Source organism: Henckelia pumila, chromosome 2, assembly GCF_033568475.1.
Source record: "Henckelia pumila isolate YLH828 chromosome 2, ASM3356847v2, whole genome shotgun sequence".
Lineage (NCBI taxonomy): Eukaryota > Viridiplantae > Streptophyta > Magnoliopsida > Lamiales > Gesneriaceae > Henckelia > Henckelia pumila.
The window spans coordinates 7,381,989-7,401,074 of NC_133121.1; the positions used below are offsets into that span (position 1 = coordinate 7,381,989).

The 19,086-nt window shown below is 32.6% G+C and overlaps 2 protein-coding genes across 2 annotated transcripts; one reads left to right on the forward strand and one right to left on the reverse strand.

The window, feature by feature from the left end:
- Window positions 1-5,078: 5,078 nt before the first annotated feature.
- Window positions 5,079-8,187, forward strand: LOC140884353 (uncharacterized). Its single transcript, XM_073291087.1, has 8 exons — window positions 5,079-5,683; window positions 5,844-5,948; window positions 6,041-6,106; window positions 6,202-6,267; window positions 7,021-7,329; window positions 7,414-7,483; window positions 7,585-7,756; window positions 7,848-8,187. The coding sequence occupies exons 1-8, from the start codon at window positions 5,381-5,383 to the stop codon at window positions 7,924-7,926; spliced, it is 1,170 nt and encodes a 389-aa protein (XP_073147188.1). The 5' UTR covers window positions 5,079-5,380; the 3' UTR covers window positions 7,927-8,187.
- Window positions 8,188-8,261: 74 nt separating this feature from the next.
- LOC140884722 (mitogen-activated protein kinase kinase kinase 20-like) lies at window positions 8,262-9,532 on the reverse strand. Its single transcript, XM_073291567.1, has one exon. It carries the CDS (start codon window positions 9,478-9,480, stop codon window positions 8,440-8,442), a length of 1,041 nt encoding a protein of 346 aa, XP_073147668.1. The 5' UTR covers window positions 9,481-9,532; the 3' UTR covers window positions 8,262-8,439.
- Between the last annotated feature and the right edge of the window lie 9,554 nt (window positions 9,533-19,086).

Below are 19,086 nucleotides of genomic sequence, written 5' to 3' on the forward strand. Positions count from 1 at the left end.
TAGTACAAAAAAAAATATTTTGAGTATTAAATCTAAACATCTTTATTAATGTCAACACTTGCAACATATGTTTAAGCACTCAAAAATCATATATTTGTACCAAATCTAACTTATTTGGTACTAAATATTATATATCAGTACCATATTAATGTTTTGTACCAAATTTCATCCAAAAAAGACAAATGTGCTTGCACTCCCTAAGCTGTATAAAAAATGTTTCTACATTTCTTGGACCCACGTTTTTTTCGGATGAAATTCAGTACCAAATTTCATCCAAAAAAGACAAATGTGCTTGCACTCCCTAAGCTGTATAAAAAATGTTTCTACACTTCTTGGACCCGCGTTTTTTTTCGGATGAAATTCAGTACAAAACATTAAAAATATGGTATTGATATCTGGTATTTGAGCACTTATTGGTTTAGATTTAGATCGGGTACAAAAAATTATATTTTGAGTATAAAATTTGAACAAATTTATTAATATCAATATTTACAACAATGTTTGGATACTCGAAAATCATATATTTATACCAAAACTAAAACAATTAGTACTCAAATATCATATATTAGTATCATACTTCTACTATTTTGTGCTAACTTATATCCAAAAAAAATACAAATATATTATTAACATCAATACTTGCATACATGTTTTAGTACTAAAAAATCATATATTAGTATCAAATCTTAATGATAGAGACCGATTGAAAAGTGAAGTTTAGAGTTTGGGATTTAAAACAAATTTTTTCATTTATTTCATCAAATGTGTTTGTTTGTTTGTTTTTTTTTATAAAAAAAATGCATTTCAAGAAGCCTTTTTTTGGTTCTGCTAATTCGACACGTTTCCCTATTCAAAACCCTAGTTTAATACTGCGTTTGCTTGCCGTGTATGGAAATTGGTTTGATGTGTGACGTATTGATGACGTTCTGCCAATGGCTGGATTCCACGTGGAAGGGTTTTGCCTAAAGGTGACGTTCCGGTGAAGACCATTCAGTATATAATCAGCGAAGCAACGAAAGAAAATATGAGAAACACAAAACAATCATTAAATAAATTTTTTTAAAATAAAAATAAAAGCAAAAGACTATGCAATAATTATAGAATATATATGTCTATTTTATGTGCTGGAGTACAATGATAGGAATATATGAATGTATATAAAACGTTACATACATTGAGATAGTCAAATAGTTGCTAGATAAAAGTTTCTTGATCTACCAAAAATTATAACATGTTATAAAAAATATATAAAATATTTTGATATTTTAAAATAGCGTTTATCTATCTTTTTTAGGGCTAGCTTTCCCAACAAAAAAACATATTGTTACCTGATATTATTTTTAAAATTAAAAGTAGTAATAATACCCTTTGAGGATGAGGAAAATAAAAGAGAAGCATGAGATGTTTTACTTGTTGATCGTAGATCGCAAATGTGTTGTTTTGGTCCCCTCGTCTATTATGGTGGTTGTGGGCGAGTCATTTAATATCGGAGAGTGACTTATCGATGATTTTAAGGAATCAAAAAAGTTATTGCCATTAAATTAAATTTCCGTAAATAAGAACACGACAAGCCAATACGTTAGTATTTATTGAAATATCCATCATTTTGAAACTTGTAAATCAATCGCAGGATAAACATGCATGATCTTCGATTTCAAATTTGTCAACAAACTTGCTACTTTTTCAAGCCATTGTTTTCCACCCGAAATTCTAAAATTAGTCAAATAAGCTAATAATTATTTGTACTTTTGGTCCTTTAATTGGTTTAAATTTTATCTTAATTTTACTTTTTCCACATATAGTCTTAATTTTTTAAGAAAACAATTGGGTTTTATGTCTAAAAAACCCCATGAATTCTATCAAGTTATTTAAAAAAAATCACACAAAACAATAATCATAAATACGGAAGCATGTCAGAATTCATGATTAATTTGTAGCCGATTTTGGATAACGATATTCAATTTTGCAATTTTCTTCCAAATCAGAGAGTTCTGTTGATATAATATAAAACTGAGACGTTATTCGGCAAAATTGGTATTATGACCTTTTTTTAATAATTAAACAAATTTTACTATTTTTAATTTGACCCCTCAGCAAATCAAAAAATATCATATATAATATCCATGAAATTATATCATAACAATTAAGTTCTAATTCTTTAGTTTTAAATTAGACAACGTCAATTTATTACTTATTTAATTGATCAGATTTAAACATTTATAATTACAGTTATGACCCCTAAAATTCTAACAAATTTTTATTTGAGCATTGATAAAGGACCTTACATATAAATAATGCAAGACATTTTATCAAATCTCCATCATATCCTCCACCCATTAAATATTAAATATTATTTTTTAAAAAAATTTCAAATCACATAATTTTTTCTAAAATAAAATATTATAACAATTTTATTTTTTAATATTTGTTTATTCTAAAACTATTTTCATATATGTATAACTCGAAACATTATTTTCATATAATTATACATTTTCTGGTAATTTCGACGATAAAAAAATTTTATAATACCAAACACATCAATATTTTTAAGTTATTTAAAATAAGTTTATCCAAACACTTTTAACAGCTTATTTTTAAAACAAGTTCTAACAGCTTATAAGCTCGTAAAACAGTTTTTAAGCTCTAAGAGCTTATAAGGTCTTTTTAATAAGCTTAGCCAAGCACGATAATGTTTGAGAGAGTTTTTAGGAAACACTTATCAGCTTTTCTTTTACAAAATTAAGTTTTTCCAAACACTACCTAAGAAACGTAACGCAAATGAACAAGCTTATCGTGATTTTGAGCTCTTAATCTTGTCTTCCACAAATACCATGTTACTAAAAGAAAGCTATTTGAAAGTTATTTTTGGAACGTATTTGCCCCTAAAAAGAAACTCATGACGCCATTAAATATAAGTTTATCTATTTCAAATTAACCATAGAGAACATGAAATTCCATTTTAAGTAAAAGTCAACTTCGTGTTCTGGGAATTAATTAAGGCTTGGTGTAACACAATGTTTTATGAGAAATATATATGATGTTATTGATTGAAAGGGTAAGTAGGATCAGACAAGCTAATTGAATATGAATTGGAATTTATAATAATATTGATGATACTTATTCATAATTATAATTATAACGTGTTTAAGAGTACGTTTTTTAAGAGACGGTCTTATGAATTATATCAATAAGACGAATAAATCTGACATTTTTACTTTTTTCATAAGTCGAGTCAAATATGATATATTCACAAAATTAACATGTGAAATTGTCTCATAAAAGTTTTTTTACTTGTTAAAATATTGTCATGCTTGATTAATTATTGTCTGATGCGTGTTTTCCTCCGAATTTTTTAATGTGTGTTTTTTTCATTTATATATAAATATAAATAATATAAAATAAAATGAATATTTATTTTGAGCTACATGCTAGAGAATATCCTTTGCACCCTTATTTTCACATGTTGGAAAATCCTAAACTACGTTTTTGTTATATTATATCCTAATCGTCCACATAAGCTAAAATTTTATTGTAATTTCATGCTCATACATTATGTATACGTACCATGCATGTGTGTTGCAACTGAACTTTTCTTGTCCATGTTATTAATGTAAGCAGATTCATAAATCAAAAGTCGTTGCATGAGAATATATTTTTTTAAAAAAAATAATTGTCACTTCAAATATTAATATTAAAGAATAATACAAATAAACTATGCTTTCACAATGTTTTATTTTTAGGAAACTATGTTTTCATATTAGATGAATAAAAACAAGCAAGATGAGTATCTTGAATGAAAACATCATGAAATGTGAGACTATTCAAACAAGTAGAATCTATTTCTGATTTTCATGAATTCTTGTGAAACAGTCTTATAAGTTAATTTTATGATATAAATTTCTTATTTAAATCAACCATGAAAAAATATTACTTTTTATGATAAACGTATTACTTCTTATTGTAAATATGAATAAAGTTGGCATCTTTCATGGATAAAGATTTGTGAAATTATTTCAAAAAAAACCTGCTCTTAATTGATTTTAGAGAAAGATTTAATTAAATCGACGATAACCATTAAGCCTGTACAAGATTGATAACTATAACTCATCTCACGAAACCAATAAAATTGAGCATGATACCCCAATGTTTTGGATAAATTAAATTACATTCATTATAATTATAATAAAATAAAAATAAATAAATATGTGAGTCCTGCAAAATAATTTGGAACTTATAGTTTCGAAATTTTGAGTGGAAGATTGTCAGTTGCAGTATTTACAGAATCAAAAGACCAGTCAAACACATTTCCCCTCCGACTTTGCAGAGCATACGTGGGGTTTGACAAAGGAGGCAGGCAACATACCATATATATGCTGCTAAGCTATATTCATGTCAAAATCTCATCATTTTTCTCTATTTTTCTTATTATTTAATTCTTGCTAAGAAAACTGGATTTTTTTTCGGGAAATCGTTATTTTCGGTGTGCATTAAGTAAATTTTTGAATTAATACAATAGTTTGTAAACTACGTTAACCAGGTAAACCATACTAGAAAAGCTCTGTGTGACTGTGACAAACTAGCCCAAAAAAGTATTGGTTGGGGAAATCGAACTCCTAACCTCTGACCAAGAGTTCATCTACTCCACCAACTTGAACATTTCTTAAAAAAGAAAACTGTATTATTGATTTAAACTAGTGTTTGTTTCCTTTCGAATAAAATTATTTTAAAGCAATTCCCATTTATTATTTTCAATTATAAATTGGCGGTGTATTGACATGTAATTTACTCGATATTTTTAATTATCTTTCGATGCATGTTGTATAATCTTATATTAAAATAGAACAATAATATATAAATTACGTTAGATAAATCTCGTACAACCGAAAAATATTGGATAGAACAATATCTAACAAGGTACTTATCAGCGATGTGAAAATTATTGAATTTACGTAAGTTTCGACTTTCTTTCGAGCAAAAGAATTTTATTAAAATATACAAACAGTGAGCCTGAATGAATCGATATTATTTATATATATAAAAGAGTGTTTTAAAATCCCCCGCCGTAGAATTCCATCTCTCTTCCCACCAGCCCTCCTGCAAAACAAGTACACTGCATATTTAGCTTTTTGCAGTTCCTTTTTTCTCTCATAATCACACGCTCCCGCACTCCAAGCAACCTTTATCAGACACCTCCAGCTTCACCAAAACACTGTCCAAATGGGTTTTCTTTCTCACAACTTTTCGCTGACTCGAAAAAGATGAAGAAACCCAGAAAGAAATAAGCACCCCTTTTGGTTGGACTCTGTGTTCTTTGATCCCTTCTTTTCTGCCAAAAAAAAAACAATAAGAGCAATCATTTTTTTTTACGTGTAAATTATCGATGGCCAATCTTTACGATACTACAAGCAAGTGTTGTTCATCTCCTTCTCCAGCGGAGCCTGATGACATTTCCCTGTTTCTCCAACAATTTCTGCTCCGTTCTTCTGGCAATGCTTTGGTGGAGAATCGTGAATCCGGGTTTGATATTGTTTCGGGTTCGGGTCGGATTTCTGCTTCAGATATGTGTTCCGGGCTGAAATTGCCGACCGGGGGTTGTTTTCCGGTAAGCACGGTGGTGAATGTTGCGTCTTCTTCTGTTGGGACGCTGGATAACGATCCAGATGATTATGACTGCGAAAGCGAGGTAATATATATTTATCTTTTTCTGGCAGCTGTTGTGTTATTACATCTACTCGATATTTCCTATGATTAATTATTTCACAGTACAGTTGAAATCATTCTTTATTTTTCATGTTGGAGTGCCTTATAAATGTAATTTGTTGATATTATTTGATTATGTGCAGGAAGCCATTGAAGCATCGGTGGAAGAAACAGTGCCAAATGCAATACACCAGAGGATTTCATCCAAGAGAAGCAGAGCTGCTGAAGTTCATAATCTTTCAGAAAAAGTTGTACTCTCTATTTGCCTTTCCAGACTTTGAATTATGTACATGTTTCAGTTCCTTTGATAAGTTTTGGTGTTTTTATGTTTGTTTGACAGAGGAGGAGAAGCAGGATTAATGAGAAAATGAAGGCATTGCAAAATCTGATACCGAATTCGAACAAGGTTAGGAAAACCTGAACTTGGTGTTACACTTCATGTGCTTCACTTTTTAGCTAATTATTATAATGGTGATTGGGTGATTTATTGATTTTCTCCAGACGGATAAGGCTTCGATGCTTGATGAAGCTATCGAGTACCTCAAGCAGCTTCAGCTCCAAGTACAAGTGAGTAGAGTGTGGCTTGTTTTTGTCTCCGAATGAATTATTTACGTTCGGGTTGAAAGCTGTGTGTAAACCTTCACGAAGCATGTAATTCAGCTATTTTGTAACCAATTTTAGAATTGGTTAATGATCAAATATCTAATAGTAGCATATAGTTCTGGTGAAAGTATAAAGCTAGCTCGAAATCACCCCTCTTTCTGAACACGTAAGACGAAGGATGTGGGATGGAGCTCCTGGTTCGATGGTAAACCATATATGTTAATAGTATTTAAGATTGAGGTTGATAACATTTGCCATGTCTCAAGGTTTCGGAGCTCGCAAGATGTAAGAGGTGAAAGATGTGGGATGGAGCTCCTGGTTCGATGGTAAACCATATATGTTAATAGTATCTAAGATTGAGGTTGATTACATTTGTCATGTCTCAAGGTTTCGGAGCTCGCTAGATGTAAGAGTTGTTTCACCGGTGGTAAATCTTTTGTATAGATATGTTCAGCTGTTTAAACGTCGTTTATTTGGTTAATTTCGTCCGAGTGTACATACAACTTGCTCGAAATTCTCAAATTCCAAGTAGGATGAGCCACACTTGTTCTAGTCATACTTGTGAAATGAAATTATTAAAATAGTTGCATCAAGCAGCGTCAACTAGTCTCTTAAGGCTGGTTTTTTTTGGAGAATGATCACAATGGTCAATTTGTTTTTCTAAAATTTTTGTCTCTGATTAAAGTTCATGTTTTATGTACGGATCCGATTCACTAGATGCTAACGGTGCGAAATGGATTGAGTGTGTACCCTATCTGTCTGCCTGGGATGCTGCATCCGAATCAAATCCCTCAGACAAGACCAGACAGCTACGAGGGAACTAGGTCCTTAAATATGAACATGACGAAAGCAGCTTCCATTGATCAAGAGACCTCGGCTGAAGCCATGCTCGGTGTACAAGATGATGGTGTTGAACGGATGCCCGTTTCCGGTTTCTCAACCATGATTAATTCAAGAACAGCTTTTCAAACAGAATCATCAATCCGGGCACATTTTGGACCAATTCAGTTGCTCAAATCTTCACCAGTAAGCTTGGTTTTTGCCTTTTCAGCCTACAACATATCAAGTTTATTGATTACTCTGATAATTTAATCTTTATTACGTGCGAAGGAAATTCGTCAGGAGGATGTTCTGCATTTGAACCATAGAATCGAGGATTGCGTTCCAAGTATTTTGACAGGTGAACGAACGCTTAATTAGCTTGCACTCATTAAATAATCAGTTCATGTTTGCACATCATTCATTGGATCTTCTAACCTTCTCTTCTACATAAAATTAAAGGCTACCAAGTAGGTTCCGAAGGAAACACTTTACTTCCTTTCTATGCGCAAGCTTCCAGTGTCAAGTCGAATGGACTAGAGCACTCATGCTTGGCTGGAGAAGACCTTTTAGGCGGCGGTGTAAACCTTTCACGTTTTGTCAACAACCCAACGTTTTCCCCACATTTTACCGAGTAAGTACTCGCATACGTCAAAGAGCCGTTGATCTTCATGGTTTATGTTCAACCATGATTTGTAGTCACTCTTGCTCTTCTCATCTATCAGCTCACGCAATGGAATCAGGCTGAGCAGCCGTCCCGGTAAATTGGAAGGCGATGAATTCTGTTTCGATGGTTCAAGTTAGAAAGTAATTAATGCACCATCCGCCATTACTTGGAAAGGGCTGTAATCTTTTGGTCGAATTTGTACTTGTGCCGGTGGTTGATTCTTGTCATGTGTACTAGACTTGAGCATACTGGTTGATTCATATTGTATCTTAGGTTTGAGTAATGTATTTGGTCAAAAGTATTCTAGCTTAATTTAGCTTGGCTTTGAAGAATTGACTAAGACGGCCGGGGGGGATCGATTATTTTGCAGTAGACTGAGACGGCCGGATTCGGTCCTTACGGATTATCCAAGTTCAATCTTCATTTGATCATTTCTATATGATACTATTGCTTGCAAGTTTCAACATATGAATTACAACGTTAATTTTTTATGAATACAAAATTGTGTGCAATAACAATGTAAGAGTCCTACAAGTTATCTGTTCTCATGTACAATTATTTTTAAAAAAACAAATGAACGAATTTCTTTGTAAGAAAAATAATAGAAACAAATGAATACATCTTAATAAATGGAGCCATGATGCTATCCTTCACCTCAGGGTGATCCAATTGTCGGTAACAGACCAATCAGGAAATTGATCACTCCCAAGATTCTGCAGCCGTCTCGCCGGAGTCATAGACCAAGAACCAGATTCCAGGGGATATTCTGGCGAGGCGAAAGTCGTTGAAGAACTCGATACCGATGACTCCCACTCGGGAAAATCAAATGGACATGTAGGAGATATTAAAGCTTTGTTTTCTTCTTCTTCCTCATTAAAATCAAAATCTTGATCATCTAAAACAAAGGGATGATTCAGGAGCATCTCAGCCGTCCATCTCTTGCTCGGATCCCTCACCAAGCATTTTCCAAGAAAATCTTTTCCTAGCTCTGATAAACTTTTGGGAACCTCTGGCAATTCTTCTCCGGCGCCAATTCTGAGCAACAGCCCCGCCACGTCGGAGCAATGCCACGCCGGAGTCCCGGTGGCCATCTCCGCCACCGCGCACCCGAGAGCCCAAATATCCGCAGGAGTCCCCTGTTCTCCGACGGTGACACTCTCTGGCGACATGTACAGCGGCGTGCCTCTCAATTCGCACCCCGAAAAACTCTCTTTTCTTCCTCCGGCCCGCTTCGCCAACCCGAAATCGGCGATCTTTACGCCGCCTTCCGGTCCCAAGAGAATGTTTTGCAGCTTGATGTCACAGTGCACGTAGCCCAACTTGTGGATATAATGTAGCCCTTTGAGCAAAGCTTTTGTATACCGCCGGGTTTCTGATTCCGGCAGGCTCCGGTAGCCGGAATTCTTGATTTTATCAGCCAAAGAACCACCGGGAGCGTACTCCAACAACACATTGTACAATTTCTCGCCATTTTCGTACGAAAAACTGTCTCCAAAGCAACGTATAATTTGCGGGCAATCTTTAAGCGCCTCCAAGATCAGCTTCTCGTTCATCAGTGAAGATGAACGCACGACCCCACCAGACTTCACCGCCATCAATGGCGGGAATAGAGACGTTTGTCTTCTGGGCATAGCTAAATTCACTGTAGCAGAACTCCCATGTCCCAATTTTTCACCGCGAACCCAATCCATGGCCGATTTCTAGTGCTGAATCAGAAGCTTTCGATATACAAGGAGACGAAACGATCGATGAGACTGATTTTTTTTGAAAATTTGAAAACTTGTAATGTATTTATATTAGGATTTTGGATGTACAGGTGACGCAGATGGGTGTCAAATTTGGGTACTTGGAAACGATGTTTCGCGGGAATCTTGAAATAGCGTACACAAGTTTTACAACTGCGGTAACTAGTTTTCCACGTGCTATTTAACATGTTACAAAAACAAAAACTTTCGACGATATTATGATAATGTATTACTTGTTAAATTTTTATTGTAAATACGAGTGAGTTTGATTAATTTTACGAATAAAGGTATATGAGATTGTTTCAAAAAAAATCAATTTTAACATATTTAACTTAAAATATATAATTTTCAAAGACCATAATTTTATATTATATAATATAATATAATAATCATAATTTAAAAATTTTTAAACTTTTGAATGATTAATTTCTCATATTAATCTTGAAAATAAGATGAAATTAATTAGCATAAAAAATTATGTACATGATCGATTAATTTACCTTCATTCAAGATTTGACGGAGGAGATCACTATATATTATGAGTACGAATTTTCGTTAAGTTCTCGATTAATAATTTCATAATTCTATATCGAAATATACAAACGTAAAGTTGATTTGGTTGATAAACCATTAATGAAAGTTGTTTTCTTGATAATAAATTAATAATTCCGTATTTTTATATTAAGATAAGATTTACGAAAATTATATATGTTTCATCCAGCAAGATTCATTAATGATTATAAGAGTGTCACCACTTAACAAAATATAAAACATTTCATTCTGATTAATGCAAATAATTAAATACTTTAACCCAACAACCCAAATTACTAGTCGATGCATAAATTAAATCGTAGAATCTCACGATTTATCTCCAAAACATGATTGAACTTTAAAGCACCACGTTGTCCGCAGTTAATTAAGTACATTAAATAATTAATTTCTTGTATAAAAAATTTGATTGGATTTGTCAACTGCCGCCGTTCTTCCAACTCAGGTGCAATCAATCGTAGTAATGCCTCAATTGTCCTATTCACTTCAATTATCACAAGCCAGTTCCTTTTATTATTTTTACTTTATTGTTTACGTTTGATACTAATAATAAAGTAATAATTTGTTTTGTTTTTTTTAATAAAGAAAACCATCAAATTCAAATATATGATATTACCCAATAAATTATCGTTCATCTAGTACCGAGATTTCATTTTTGGGACGTAGTCTTGAGTCCTTAGTATTTTCCCCCTTTTTTTTTTTTAAAGAAAAAAAGACGATAGAAAAACACTTGTGTTGGCATGGACAAAACGTTAATGTTATTTTAAGCATGCAAAATGTTTTATTAAAATGGCATATCACATGGGAATCCTGGCCTCAGAGTGTAAAAGTATAGGATGTCATACTAAATGTTTGGTTGTTATTGCCATTCATGTCAGCAACCACGTTAAAATTTTCATGCCCACCACAAAACTTGCAAGTCTAAAAAAAAAAAAAAATTTAAAACTATTGAATGATATAAGAAAAAATTTTGTTTTATGAATGTGGAATACACGCTTTATTTATTTATTTATTTACACATATGTATAGATATTTTATATAAATACGGCCTGTTTGGTTTCAAAATTAGAGCTTTTTCAGAAGCCAAAAATTGTAGCTTTTAAAAACATTTATTTTAAAAAATCTCTAAAAAATCAAAACGAGCTCTAAATAAGAAACTTGTACAATTTTATTTTTTTGGTTATTCGCACCCATTGTCCAAAGGAAATTCGTAGTGTAAAAGTTATTATTGTGAATTATAAAATGGAGCAAAGGTAGGTGGATGAATTGAACACAACTCTTGCTTTTATATATATATATATATATATATATATATATATCTTTGAAGATTTGATTAAATCTCTTGTCCTTTTCTTCATCATGTATATATATATATATATATATCTTTGAAGATTTGATTAAATCTCTTGTCCTTTTCTTCATCATGTACGCACAAAGAACCCTTTTTGCATGCTAAATACAAGTGGCTAGGTCCACCATTTCCATGAACTAAATATTGAGCACAAGTCCAGCTAATATGGGGGGTTGGTGAAATATCCAAATTTTTCAGTGGTTAATTAGGGGTCAATTCTAAACAGCACATACTCCTCCTTCATAGGCATTGAATTGAATACATGAGCATCACATGTTTACACGTACAAATTAACGTAAATAAAATACGTATTTTTAAGGATAATGTAAGGGGATGGGAAAATTTTAATTAGATTGTGGGTAGATTTCAATCTAACATATGAGTAATACCCAATGATAGATTTAATGTCTCATAATTTGTCACGTCAACAATATATAATTAATTATGCCTATGTGTAAAAATATGAACTGTTGAATGCATGATTTGAGTATTACTCATATGTCTAGATTGTGTTTACATTGTAATTATATCTATTTGAGAAGATGAATTTTGGTTTTAATTAAAGTTGAGTATCTTTTATGGTATTTATAAATCATCGTATCTTTAATCAAATCGTACTATTTCTTACATTTTCACAAATTTTATTTCGATTCAAATTGTTGTGAAATATATAAAAGATTATGTGCATCGCTGGATGCACTAGTATAATAATAGATGGTCGGAGTATAATAATTTTTCACGTATTTTATGCTTTATGTATAAATAATTAAATTACCATTTTAATTGGTGCTTAACTTATAACAAAAACACCTTAAAATGGTTTATCTGGTATATTTAAGTACACGAGAGTTTGTGGTATAAGATTTGTCCAATACAATTTACTTGACTAGTATATAGTTTGTAAACTATTACGTATCTAATTAGCCTAAGAATTTATTCAGTATAATAACGACAACATGTAATTTCTTCGTCATTATTAAAAGAAAAAAACGGATAATGGACACCTTGCCACGAATTGATCGGAGTGTCATTATAAATGATCGTACTTTATTTCATTCAATTAAGTGAGAAATGTCGAAATCAAGTAAATAGTTGTCTCAATAAATGTATTAATTATCACCTAACAATATGTTATCTATCATAGGTATAATATATAATTATTTTAAACTCGAGAACTGTCCGCATTTATTAGGCAAGAAAGTTAATTAACAATAAAAATAGGGGGACAAATTAAAAAGAACACAAATTTTCTGCTGCGGCATGCATCAACATATATATAGCGTAACGTACACCCAGTTCTTTTCAGCCCATACATGGTCAATAACTAAAGAAAAACAAGTGCTGAATCAACGTAAGTTCCTGGAAAATTAAGTAGAAAAAATATGGAACCTTTGAGATCTCATAAGAAACACCACAGTAAACCCCTAATGAATCATAATATACAATCCTCCTAGAACATATCGGGATTTTCATCAAATGAGAAGTTGTTCAAAAAATCCTTCCCTTTGTTGAAAATATATATAAATATATATTATTATTTATTGTTGAATGTTGAAGGTTGAAAGTTGAAAATTGAGTTGTAAAATATTGAAAATTAGTGTGTGATGATGTAATTAATGATGTATTAATTTTTGACTAATCTCCAATTGAGATCTATAAATAGGTCTCTCCATTTGTGTAGAAAAACACAATTGTGAAGAGAGAAAAATTTTATAAAGTGTAGAATTTGATAAATTTTGAGTTTTTGAGTTTTTACTTTTTACCGTAAATTTTTACTTTTTCACAACACGTTATCAGCACGATCGCTCGAAGGTTCTCTATATTTTCCGACGCTCCAAAATACAAGAAGAAGTCAAAAATATTCAACAAGTAAGAATTTTTATTTTACTGTTTATATATTTTTATTGTGTATATATTAATATATAATATCATGTTATGAAAAAAATAAGTTTTTTTTCAAAACTTGTTATAAATCCTGGGAGGATGTTAAGACGACATCCCACACTCCCGGTAAGGGATACGACAAGTATAAAAGCCTCTAAGGTTTTTAAACAATAACGTGATATATATTTATTATGTATATATATTAACTATATTAATATATAATTTCATGTTATTATATAAAAGGTTGTCTATGACACTGACCTTATAATAACGTGATATGATATATATTATTGTGTATTTATATACTAACCATATTTGTATAATCTCATGTTATTATATAAAAGGTTGTCTACGACACCGATCTTATAATAATGTGATATGATATACTATACCTGACTTTATACTAACTATATTGGTATAATTTCACAACATTATATAAAAGGCTGTCTACGACACCGATCTTATAATAATGTGATATGATATACATAATTATTTAACTATGATTATCATTATATGCATTACATGATTATCACGAATTTTTATTCAACACATACTCAATTTTTTCTTTACCCCCAACGGTCACAAACGGTAACAAAACGGCTAGTTTTTGCCCTATAAATATGTTCACTCAAACTCATTTTCAATCACACCAAATTCATTCTTTCTCTCAAAATATTTTATCCTCGGTTTTTTCGAAGATGGAGATGATGACATTTATAAGGATATTTTTCATAACGACTATGATCATCATGCTCACGAGTCTTTTACTCACCAGCGATTTTCCAACACATATTTTTTCTCTATTTGTATACGCACTTGTAATTTACGTTCTTCCATTATTTTGTATTGTCATATTTATGGAAATTAACTAATAAAATGCATTGTTATTTTCTAGTACCACCATGTCGAACTTGGCGAAACTCGAATTCATTGCACTTGATATAACCGGAAAGAATTATATGCCATGGACCCTCGATGTATAAATGCATCTCGAGTCATTGGGTCTTAACGAAACTATCAAAGAAAATAACATATCATCCTCACAAGATAAAGCAAAAGCGATGATATTTTTACGCAGACATCTTGATGAGGGGTTGAAATGTGAATATTTGACCGAAAAAGACCCAATGATTTTGTGGAAAGGGTTAAAAGAACGTTTTGAGCATATACGGGAAGTTATACTTCCGACCGCACGAGATGAATGGAATACTTTAAGATTCCAAGATTTTAAAAAGGTGAGTGATTATAATTCTGCGATGTATCGAATTGTCTCACAGCTGAAATTTTGTGGGCATAATATTACTGAGATGGAAATGCTTGAAAAGACATTTTCCACATTCCACGCATCAAATATAACTCTACAACAGCAATATAGAGTGCGTGGATTTTCAAGATACTCAGAACTCATCGCATGTTTACTCGTGGCGGAAAAGAATAATGAATTGCTCATGAGAAATCATCAGTCCAGACCTACTGATTCAACGGCATTTCCTGAAGCAAATGTCGTAAGTAAAAATGAAAACCAAAATCAAAGATATAGACAAGATTTTGGTCGAGGTCGTGGACGAGGACGTGGGCGTGGGCGTGGGCGTGGACGTGGGCGTAGAAATGATCGCGGTCGTGGTCGAGGCCATGGATTTGAAAATAAAAGAGATAGTAATTTCAATAACTCATCTCAAAGGAACGTCACGAACCACCCACAAAAGAGGCAGCATGATAATACGGGTGAAAATGAAAATCATCCAAAAAGAACTGAGAGTGTTTGTTATAGATGTGGCACTCCAGGACATTGGTCAAGAACTTGTCGAGCCCCTGAGCATCTGTGTAAGCTCTATAAAGATTCAATAAAGGGGAAAGAAAAAGAGACCAATTTTACTGAAAACATTGACCATGCAAGTGGTTCAATGAATTTAGATGCTGCCTACTTTTTGAATGATTTCGAAGATATTGATTAAATGTACTGGTTGGAAAAGAATGTAACAATGTAATTTTTATTTTATAAAACATATTATATTTTGCATGTATTGTTTGCATGTATCTTTCTTAATTCATTTTATTGCATATTGTTTTTGAAGATCATTATGGAAAATGCTATGATCAAAGATGGAAATAATGCACTGAAAGTTTGCATACCAGATAGTGGTACAACGCACACTATCCTCAGAAATGAAAAATATTTCTTGGAATTAAAACCAACAAAAACAATGGTGAATACAATATCAGGTCCTGTAGACTTGATTGAAGGATGTGGCAAAGCACAATTTTTGTTACCTAATGGTACAAAATTTTTGATAAATAGTGTTTTATATTCACCACGATCACAAAGAAATTTGTTGAGTTTTAATGATATATATTCTCATGGTTATGATACGGAAACAATAACCGAAAGAAATGAGAAATATATGTGTCTTACTACATATAAATCAGGAAAGAAATATGTAGTTGAGAAATTATCAATGCTCCCTACTGGATTGCATTATACACATATAAGTCCAATCGAATCAAATATGGTTATTGGAAATTCTTCAATACTAACAAATTGGCATGATCGATTGGGACATCCTGGTTCAATAATGATGCGAAGGATTATAGAAAATACAAGTGGTCATCCACTGAAAGACCAGAAGATCTTTCAGAATAATAAGTTTCAGTGTAAGGCATGTTCTCTGGGGAAACTTATTATAAGACCATCACCAGCTAAAATCCAAAAGGAATCACCCATATTTCTTGAACGTGATATTTGTGGGCCAATTCATCCACCATGTGGACAATTTCGATACTTTATGGCATTGATCGATGCCTCTAGCAGATGGTCACATGTATGTTTATTGTCCACTCGGAATGTGGCATTTGCAAAATTGATGGCTCAAATAATAAAATTGCGGAATCAATTTCCCGAATATACGATCAAGAAAATAAGACTTGATAATGCTGGAGAATTTACTTCCCAGACTTTTAACGACTATTGTATGTCGATGGGAATTACTGTTGAACATCCTGTAGCTCATGTTCATACACAAAATGGATTAGCTGAATCATTGATTAAACGTCTGCAGTTGATTGCTAGACCAATGATTATGAGAATGAAACTCCCTATTTCTATATGGGGACATGCAATTTTACATGCTGCTGCATTGATTCGCATCAGGCCAAGTGCATATCATAAACACTCCCCATTGCAGCTTGTATTTGGCAAAGAACCAGATATTTCTCATTTGAGAATTTTTGGATGTATGGTGTATGTGCCTATTGCACCACCTCAAAGAACAAAAATGGGACCTCAAAGAAAGAATGGTATTTATATCGGCTATGATAGTCCATCAATCATTAGATATCTTGAGGCTCAGACAGACGATGTGTTTACAGCACGGTTTGCTGATTGTCATTTTGATGAAAATAACTTCCCAATGTTAGGGGGAGAAAAGAAACACATCGAAAAAAAAAAAAAATCACATGGTATGTACCATCATTATTACATTTGGATCCTAGAACTAAACAATGTGATAAAGATGTACAACAAATTGTGCATTTGCAAAGAATAGCAAATCAAATGCCAGATGCATTTGCAGACACAAAAGGGGTAACAAAATCATATATACCTGCTGTAAATGCCCCTGCTCGAGTTGAAATTCCAAAGAAACAAAATGAAGACATTCATGATGTCATAAAACGCCTGAAGCGTGGAAGGCCAATCGGTTCAAAGGATAAAAATCCTCGGAAAAGAAAATACATAGAGAAAAATGATGATCAGAAAATAGAAAATGGTGTTCCAGAAGAAACACGCGATGATGAAAATATTCTGTCAGAACCACAAACTGACGAGAATCATGAAATCTCTATCAATTATATTAATACTGGAAAAATATGGAACCGAAAGAATTTACAAGATATTGATGAGATATTTTCGTACAATGTGGCATGTGACATCGTAAATGAAGATAATGAACCAAAATCTTTTGGTGAATGCAAAACTCGAAAGGATTGGTCAAAATGGAAAGATGCCATCCAGGTTGAATTAAATTCGCTAAATAAACGTATTGTTTTTGGACCTATAGTCCTTACACCTAAAGGTGTTAAACCTGTTGGGTACAAATGGGTTTTTATTCGAAAGAGAAATGAGAAAAATGAAATAGTGAGATATAAAGCTCGACTTGTTGCACAAGGTTTTTCTCAAAGACCTGGAATTGATTATGAAGAAACATATTCTCCTGTTATGGATGCAATTACGTTTCGGTATTTGATCAGTTTAGCAGTGTCTGAAAACTTGGACATGCGTCTAATGGATGTTGTTACAGCTTATTTATACGGATCACTTGATAGTGATATATACATGAAAATCCCTGAAGGATTTAAGATGCTAGAAGCACAAAGTTCAGAACCCAGAGAATTTTATTCTGTGAAATTACAAAGATCATTGTATGGGTTAAAGCAATCCGGCCGAATGTGGTATAATCGGCTAAGTGAACACTTGATGAAAAAGGGATATGTAAATGATCCAATATGCCCTTGTGTTTTCATCAAGAAAACAACATCGGGATGCGTGATTATTGCTGTATATGTTGATGATTTAAACATCATTGAAACGAATAAAGAAATTCAAGAAGTGATGTTATACTTGAAGGAAGAATTTGAAATGAAAGACCTTGGAAAAACCAAGTATTGTCTTGGTTTACAAATTGAACAAAAAGAATGTGGAATTTTTGTTCACCAGTCTAATTATACAGAGAAGGTCCTTAAACGTTTCAATATGGATCAATCAAATCCTTTAAGTACTCCAATGGTTGTCAGATCATTGAATATAGAAAAGGATCTATTTCGTCCATGTGAAGATGATGAAGTTGTTCTTGGTCCTGAAGTACCATATCTAAGTGCCATTGGTGCCCTTATGTATCTTGCAAATTGCACTAGACCAGACATATCTTTTGCAGTAAATTTATTGGCAAGATTCAGTTCATGTCCAACGAAGAGGCACTGGAACGGAATTAAACATATATTCCGTTATTTACGAGGAACGACGGATTTGGGACTTTTGTATCCAAAAGATACAAATCAGAGAATAATTGGTTATGCTGATGCTGGATACTTATCTGATCCACATAAGGCACGTTCCCAAACCGGATATGTATTTACTCGTGGAGGCACTGCAATCTCTTGGCGATCACAGAAACAAACACTTGTTACAACTTCATCAAATCATGCCGAGATAATTGCACTACATGAAGCAAACCGTGAATGTGTCTGGCTTAAATCAATGACTCGGCATATCCAAACTTCTTGCGGATTATCAGTGGACAAGAATCCAATCACACTGTATGAAGATAATGCCGCATGTGTTGCCCAAATGAAAGAACGATACATCAAAAGTGACAGAACTAAACATATTCCTCCTAAATTCTTTGCATACACTCAAGAGCTGGAGAAGAATAAAGATATTGATATCTGTTACATTCAATCAAGTGAGAACTCATCCGATCTCTTCATAAAGGCACTTCCCACGGCGATATTCAGAAAACACATTTATAATATTGGGATGCGCAATCTACGAAATATGTGAAGAATCATTCATGTTGACATCAGGGGGAGTTTACGTGGCTGCACTCTTTTTTCCTTACTATGGTTTTTGTCCCAATGGGTTTTTTCTAGTAAGGTTTTTAACGAGGCAGTATACAACACGTAATGGAGATAGTCATTCTATCATGATCATCATCACAAGGGGGAGTGTTGAAAATATATATAAATATATATTATTATTTATTGTTGAATGTTGA

What these genes read in the sequence shown, in the direction of transcription:
- LOC140884353 (XM_073291087.1), top strand. Translation starts at nt 5,381, where the DNA reads ATGGCCAATCTTTACGATACTACAAGCAAGTGTTGTTCATCTCCTTCT. An exon ending in ATTATGACTGCGAAAGCGAG is followed by an intron (nt 5,684 to 5,843) that starts GTAATATATATT and finishes GATTATGTGCAG; the next exon opens with GAAGCCATTGAAGCATCGGT. An exon ending in AGCTTCAGCTCCAAGTACAA is followed by an intron (nt 6,268 to 7,020) that starts GTGAGTAGAGTG and finishes CCGATTCACTAG; the next exon opens with ATGCTAACGGTGCGAAATGG.
- LOC140884722 (XM_073291567.1), bottom strand. Translation starts at nt 9,480, where the DNA reads ATGGATTGGGTTCGCGGTGAAAAATTGGGACATGGGAGTTCTGCTACA.